We start from the raw sequence: 8,146 nt of genomic DNA, 5'->3' as shown, positions 1-8,146 counted from the left end.
ATAATAATAATAATAATAATAATAATAATAATAATAATAATCTGAGTGAGAATAATCATAAAAAAAAACGAGTGTTTTACGGATTGAAAACAGATATATACAGAAATCTCTATCATCATAGTGTCTTCACTGACCCCTCTTTAACATTTCCTTTTCTATATATATATATATATATATATATATATCTACACTTCATGGACTATGGGGATCATCATGACGCTCCTGTTGGGAACTGCATTTGATATAATTTCTGCTGCAGATCACAACTACTTGCAAAGGCAATCACCACCCCTGCTGCTCTACTAGAGCGTACCAACATCCGAGTAACATTCCCAACATCCACCGAATCCACAAAACATCTACACGGCCTTCGTGCACTATCCAACACCTCCAACTCCACTTGATCCTCTTGATTGAGATGTGTAGGCCGCCACTGGGCAGGAGAGACGACATTACTTCCCACGACTTGAATGAGTGGAGCCCCAACGGGAACAGGAGAGGCGCCGAGAGCTCGACAATACGCCGTACTGCCGGCCGCAGTAGCGACGAGAACCCCATCGCCGCGGAGAAGTCGAATACGTTCCTCGCCATTTACAAGAATACGAATAAGAGCTGTTTGTCCACTTGAGCGTTCCACCCATGCATCATTAAAGGCAAGTTCAGAGAGAAGATGTTTTTCTCCCGTTTCCGTTTCCTTCTCAGCAAGGCAGTAAAGCATCGTCGTAGTATGTAGTTTTAATGGGGCAGAGAAGAGTTCACTCAGTGTAGAGGCATCATTTAATAAATATCCAACATGACCCGCATTGACACCAAAAAAAGGAATAAAACGACTCCAGTTATTACGAATACAATGCATCATATATCCATCTCCACCAATGGGAACAATGAGATCGGGTTCCTCATCGCCGCAGGCTTGAAAAGCACTCAGACTTTCATAATATTCCCGTGCTAGTAGATTGTTCTTATCATAGTGTAATTCCAAACGAGGAATAAGACCTGGAAATGCAAGGGCTGCAGAGAAACAAAGAGTGGCAACTTTACTCCGGCGAATACCACCAAATCCTCCTCCACCGCCAACAACGCCTCCTCCACTACTACGACTACCACCACCACCGCCGCCTCCACTACCACTACTACTACTAAAACTGTGATAGGCTACAAGTGCCATTTTAGGAGAAGCATCCTTGCGGTAATCATGATAGAGACTGTGGCTTTTAATATAACAATGCACAGGCTCTGTGAGGATGAGGGCGGGATCTACTTCACGTTCCCATAATGCCTGTCGTACATCCGCACCTGTGCAACGATGAACAGCATGTACTTCCACATGCGGTGCGGGTCCATGTGGGGGAATGTTGGTATCTCCAATCTCTACATCGTGTGGAGTGGAAAAAAGATCTTCAATGAGATGACGCACTTTACGACGTGCTGGTACTGTATCACGTAGGGTCGTATCATTATCTTCACTCTCTGTAGATAGTAATGGATTATTTCCCGATAGAGTGGAATTATCTTGCAGTACACCACCATCATTGGATTTACTACCGTATTTATTATCCATACATGTGTCCATGTTACTACTACTATTACTACTATTACTATTACTATTACTATTGCTACCATCACCACTACTACCACTGTTATTGTTATTGCTACCACTACTGCTATGATTACTAATACCATCATCATTACCATTATTAGTACTTGTACTAATACTACTGTTTTGTGTCTTTTTGTTGCTATTGGAATAATACTTACTGGTGTAACTGCTTGTATCAACAGCATCGACGGGCCCTAAATGATTCATAGAAAGGTCATCAGATGAAGCTAACCATGATGAAGTTGAACTACTCTTGTATGAACGGCTAATCTCTACCTCTTCTTCTCCACGACCCTTCGCCATTAAACGTGGTGATCTCCCACAGGTGCTACAGGTACCACAATCATCAAAACACACAGCACTCTCTCTATCCTTTTCCATTTGCTGTGGTTTGCCTCCCTCTTGAGATTTCTTATCGTGCTTCTTTTCGTGCTTCCTTTCTTCATTTTCTTGATATTCTTGTAAATGTGGTTTCTGCCGGTGTAACTCAGATGTAGTGTTGGTATCAAATAACATATTACCGCTGCTACCAAAACGTGTCTTTTCAATCAAACGGGCATCTGGTGGTCTACCTACTACAGAAACCGGAAGACTGACTGTCTGTAAGAGTAACATTGGCACATGCAGCTTAACATCACCAAAGTGTGCCCACTTCTGCATCTCATGTGCATCTTGTAGCCAATGTACCAATGTACTATTCTTATATCGCTGGGTTAATTCATATACACATGGCATATCCTCATCTGGGTGCTCTAGTGCGGTAAAGTCCACATGCACCCGAGGGAGACCACGAGTCACCAGCGTTGTAAGTGCGGCTAAATGTGTAGAGAGACGGAGTGCGACTGGAAAACGTGTGTTGGGAACTACAATGAGATGATCAAAGGGGACTCGTTCACTCTTCTTAAGGCTCTCCGCTAACGGCTCTAGATACCAGAGGGAAGTACTACTATTAGTACTATCAACCCCATTGCTAATATTATTATTATTATTATTATTATTAATAATATTATTATTATTATTGTTATTATTATTAGTATCGCCTACAAGCAGGCGGAAGAGTTCACGGTGCTGCACAGTAGGTGGATCCAAGTGCAGTGGGAATATTCCAACACGAGAAAGTTGGGGCACATTATACCAGCAGCAAAGCGGTATTACCCGTCTGAACATCTAATAACCCCTGCTCCTATTGTAGTTGTAGTTGTTGTTGTTGTTATTTTGATTTTTTTTTTCTTCTTTTTCTTCTTCTTCCGGCGTATGTATTGTGGGGTAGCCAACAACCAATATGCCACAAGTCTACAATGTTCTGTAGACAATATAGTACGACCACAGACAAACCCAATAAACCAATTTGTACTCTATTAATCAGCCAAATACTCACAAAGAGTATAATATAAATATAAATAAATATATATATATATATATATATATATGTCTAAATATATATATTTTCTTTTTTTTTTTTTTGTACTTTTCTCTACTTTTATTGCGCCTCGCTTTCACCCAGCCAAGTAGTCACAAAGAAAGAAAGAGAAACAGACCAGTATATATAAATATATATGTATATGTAGTATATATGTATATATCAGCTTCTCTCAACCCATGCCGCTAATAAATACAGCGGAGGGTATATATACACATGCACTTCATCGAATGTGCAGTAAAACAACACACACAGAATAAACGGAAAAAAGAAAACATTAGGGAATAAAATAATTTAGATTTATCACTTTCCCTTGATTTCCCTTCTTAACACTGAACCTGTTTTTTATTTATTTATTTATTTATTTTTTTCATTTTTCGTTCGTTGAACCAACTGAAGCAACTAGTATTCAATAGAAACGAAGAAAAACAAACAAATAAAAATATTATATAAAGTTGAAGAAAGGCCTTGCAAGAAAAACCTCCACTTGTTAAAAAAAAAAAAAAAAAAACATTTAAAGATATTTATTTACATATACCATTCTCTTCTCATTTTCATGACGAGTTGCCACAAACATTCGAACTACTCCCCCATGTAAGGAAGCATTAACACTCCCTCCTTCATGGTATTGTTATTTTATTGATATGAGTGTCTTCCCCCACCCATAATCCATCTTATCAATGAACCAATAGACCCAATAGAAGTATATTTCTCTCCTATTGAAGTTATTATTAATGGTTTTCGTCTTTCTTTTTTTTGTTTCTTTTATTGTATGCGTGTGAATAGAGGCGCAGTTTGTCTCTCTCTGTGTGGGTTCTCCCATAACAGTACGACACGCCGTGATGAAAAAAGGAATAAGCACTCTGTAGAGAAACTCCACTACCGCAAAACCAAACTATCACCCAAATATTTTCTCCTTCTCTACGTATAATGATCACGATTAATAATAATAATAATAATAATAACAGATAAAGATATGTGAGGCGGTTATGTACCCGCATTACCGCTACTATCACTGGTGCTACTCGTCCGTCTTCCTATACGTATTATTATTATTATTATTATTATTATTATTATTATTATTATTATTATTAATGGTCTTTGACCGCTATGGATACGCGGGGGAAATATGTACCCACAAAAGGGATTTAATCCATCTCTCTGGGTACATACACTTCATTAATGGCTGTGTGGATGTGTGTTTGTTTCTATCCATCTCCACCCCTTTTTTTTTTTTCCCCCGTACCCCTCTCCAGCCACGATATAATCCATCCTTACTTGAAAATAAAAAGGACCCAAAAGAAAGAAAAAGAAAAAAGAACACATCAGAAAGGAGAGAAAGCGATGGTACACACACACAAACAGAGACACAAAAGAAGATCACAACACAGAAAAGAAAAGAGAAACAATAAACAAAGTTCAAACAACAAAAATAGAAAAAAAAAAAAAAAAAAAAAAAGAGAAAGAAGAGCAAAGAAAGAAAAAAAAAAAAATTACAATCCCACCCACGCATAAAAGTCAGAACGACGACTACCAAAGGGGGCAACACACAGGATAAGCAAGGGAAGGTGCGATATTGGGGAAACGGAGCACCAGCACCAAAATAAACCAAAGTGAAGAAGAAAAAAAAAAAAAAAATTTGCGTAGTAACACACATATACAAGAATATATATCAATATAAACATTTATATATACATACGTTATTCCGAATTATTTTACAAACATATATATATATATATATATTAGGAAATAGTCTCTTGGGTTCGTTAGCACACGAGAGAGGGTCTCCCGCCGCAACCCAACTCGAATCTAACTAACCGCCTATATATATATATACCCCCGAGTAGCCAAAACACCAGACGCACCCACACAACCACAGACACAACCCAGCCGACTCTCAAAGTATAATACAGAAAAGAAAAAAAAAAAAACACCGAAGCGTAAAAAAGTTAAGAGCAAGGGAACGAAAGAAAAAAGAGGATATATACACAATCCACACCATGGCAATTGTGATTACAGAAATAAAACACAAAGAGGGAGAGAGAGAGAGAGAGAGAGAGACATGAAAGAAAGAGAGAAAGCAGAACATTAAACACGCACAAACGAAAAAAAAACACAACCACGAACATTCAGCCACGAGGAGAAAAGCAGAATATTGCTCCATAAAATTACCAAAAGAATTACCAACGGTTCTATTAAACTCCTAACATGAGCAAGTATATTGATGAAAAGAAAAAAAAATCACAAATAACTTCCCCCAAGGCAGAATACAGAAAGCAAGAAAAAAGAGAAAAACCGTAATAAAATCGCAACAACAAACCAAAAACTCCAAAGCAGAACAAAACCAGTCCAAAAAAAACAAAAAAAAAACGAAATCATGTAGGCTTCCCACAATCATCATCGTTCAGTACGACCAAAGTAAACAGTAGGTCTAGGAGAGATCCTATTGTGCTGCCAATAGTAGCGTAGAGGGCACCAATGTTCATTGCCAAGTCACGTTTTTCCTTCCAGAGAGCCGCAATATATTTGTGTGCCGCAAGTAACTCCTCAGTCTCCTCTCCAGCAGCAACACCCACATCTGTTTCACCGTCAGAAGCAATTAAATCCCCATCCTTGGCATTCTTCTGAGGGTCCTCTTCATCAGACTTCTTGGCGCTTTCCATTGAGCGGTGTCGGGTGACGAACTCCACAATCTCTCTCTCCTCATCCTCCTGCATTTCTTTTGTCTCTTTAAGGATGTTATAGAAGACATTCACGTACGAGGCACCACCCATCAGACCCACAAATATCATCCAGGCAAACAGGCCAAAGGCAAATTTGAGTTCACGGTCCGCATTATTGGGGTCAGACATGTACTTTATCTTCGCCTGTACAAACCAGGCAATGGCATTCAAGACTTGAATGATCGTCATAATCCACACGTAGCGAATACGGAGACAGAGAAGGCTGCTGCGGGATATCAACACACCGAATTGGTAGCAGAACTGTGTGATGACAAACGAATTCTTCAGCCAGAAGTTCTCACTTGTTTTCACCGTATCACAGGGGAAACTGAATGGTGCCATGAACTGTACGGCGTATTCCGCGACGTACACGGCAGCAAGGTTGAAGTTGTTCCACAACGTAAAGTTGTGCATCTCCTTTATCATTGGCCATGTATCCCGCTTCCAGCGCGCACACTTTCCAATCTGTGCGTTTTCGGGTGTATTGTCGGAGTCCAATGGTTCCACATAGTCATCACCCATCGCAGCCCGCAACTTCTCCCGCTCCATCTCTTTCAGACACTCGGGCTTCTCCTCACGCTTAGCTGGGACAATGTTTGTCCACGGCATGCCCTTCCAGTTAGTCATTGCCTTGTATGTGTAGCCGCTCTCATCATCACCATCCACAGGCTGAGCATCCACCTCATCAATGGATGTGATGCTCGCAGACCTCACGGGCACGTAGAAAGGTACCTTGAGGCCAAAGAAGTAGAACAACCAATATATAACCAGAACAGGTATACTGATCAGGAAAATATGAGAGTTGCTCAGGCCGGCAGAGGTCAATCCCAGAAAGATAAGTGAGGCAGCCACACCAGAGAGCCCTGTTCCAGACGCCCAAGATCCAATCTGTTTTGGTGGCATCCGCTCCATGTATCCAAGAAAAAGAGCCTCGCCGTAGCTGCCAGCCATGCCAATAAATACCACACCAATGAGCGTTACAACAAAAGCCACCACATTCTTGTGGCCACCAATGTCCCACGCAAAACTCACCAGAAGGATTGCCAGAATTCCCATCACTGATGTCGCAGTCACACGGATGTTGTAGGACAGCAGCGGCATAAGAAACGCATTCACAATACGCGAGACGATCCCAAAGAATACATTGGCCCACGTGATAAGCGTCACATACTTCTTCATATCGTAGCTCTCAGCAATGGCCGTCGATCCAGAGAGTACCAGTGTGTAGTGGAAATTGTTGATCATGCCCAGCCACCACATACAGAAGCCATTGCGCACGCGATGCCTGGTATGGAGCCTTTGCTCCTCACGTCTCGCAAAATCGCTCTCCATCACTGTTTAACCTTGGTCAATCTTAAAGGGCACAACGCGCAGTTACAAATAGAAAGGGGGAGAAAGAAAGATGGTAAGAGAGAGAAGAGAGGGGTCCGGTGGAAAGGCATGTCACGCGCCATTTGGCTTGTCCCACCCGCACAAATCACCCAATTTCAACAAGGAATGAGAACCGTATTCAGTTACAGGGCAGTTTCCTGCTTTTCACAATGAAAAAAAAAAGAGAGAGGGGTACAAATGAATAAATAAATTTAAAAAACACTGTAATTATGCAGCTCTGAGCCACTTGTTTATTTTAGAAGGCATTTTAGTCACTTCGCCTTGAACCATTTCACAGAGCACACATTATAAAATTCTCTTTCTCCGATCTTGTTAATACACCCATAAAAATATCTTTTCTCTTAGAAGCCACTGTAATAATTTCATCCGAATGAAGACACAAAGGTAGTCCTCCTTTAATTTTCTCCTGTTAATACACTGTCATTGAAAAAAAAAAAACATAGTAATTATTAGCCACTGTAAGAGTTACGGAACAGATGAATCTAAGCCTTAGTTTCTCCTTGGAGAAAAGGAAAAAAAGAGAAAGGGATCAATATACTAATGTATCGCCTTGAGCCCTATATTCCTTCCAATTCAAAAACAAACCTCGAAATGTTTTCTCTGTTTTTTCCCCTAACAAGCAACAAAACTGACGAAATGGAGGTGCCCAGAAACCTTTTAACCCGCATCCTCCTCCTCTCGCTCGGGGCGGTGAGGGTTGGGTTGGGATAGGCTTTCAGAATCTTGCGTTTGCAGACTGTCAGAAATGAAAGGAAAACAATATTCCTAACGTTCAACCCCATACACAATTTGTTACTTATTAACATAAAGTCTTGATCACTCTTTACGCAAGCTCTCGAATAACAAAAACAAAAAAAAAATTTCTTTGCAGTAAAGATTTTTAACCCCTTTAACCAAATCAAAAAATAACCTTTTTTACCTCTTATAATAGAAAAAATTACCTTTTCACATCTTTCCGTAAAGATAGCACTTTTTTTTTATTAAACTTTAATAATAGCAGTCTGTTATTAT

The 8,146-nt window shown here is 40.1% G+C and overlaps 2 protein-coding genes across 2 annotated transcripts; both read right to left on the bottom strand.

Annotated features, from left to right (window-relative positions):
• Positions 1-211: 211 nt before the first annotated feature.
• TM35_000361300 (putative inorganic polyphosphate/ATP-NAD kinase, putative,poly(p)/ATP NAD kinase) lies at positions 212-2,767 on the bottom strand (the record flags this gene model as incomplete). Its single annotated transcript, XM_029029315.1, has 1 exon — positions 212-2,767. The coding sequence occupies one exon, from the start codon at positions 2,765-2,767 to the stop codon at positions 212-214; it is 2,556 nt and encodes an 851-aa protein (XP_028879336.1).
• Positions 2,768-5,395: 2,628 nt separating this feature from the next.
• On the bottom strand, positions 5,396-7,075 carry TM35_000361290 (uncharacterized protein; the record flags this gene model as incomplete). The annotated part of the gene is made up of 1 exon (XM_029029314.1): positions 5,396-7,075. The coding sequence occupies one exon, from the start codon at positions 7,073-7,075 to the stop codon at positions 5,396-5,398; it is 1,680 nt and encodes a 559-aa protein (XP_028879335.1).
• Between the last annotated feature and the right edge of the window lie 1,071 nt (positions 7,076-8,146).

This window comes from Trypanosoma theileri (genome assembly GCF_002087225.1).
Source record: "Trypanosoma theileri isolate Edinburgh chromosome Unknown TM35_Tth_36_V1, whole genome shotgun sequence".
Lineage (NCBI taxonomy): Eukaryota > Euglenozoa > Kinetoplastea > Trypanosomatida > Trypanosomatidae > Trypanosoma > Trypanosoma theileri.
Note: the sequence above shows the minus strand (reverse complement) of the source record. Positions and strands in the feature narration are given on the sequence as shown.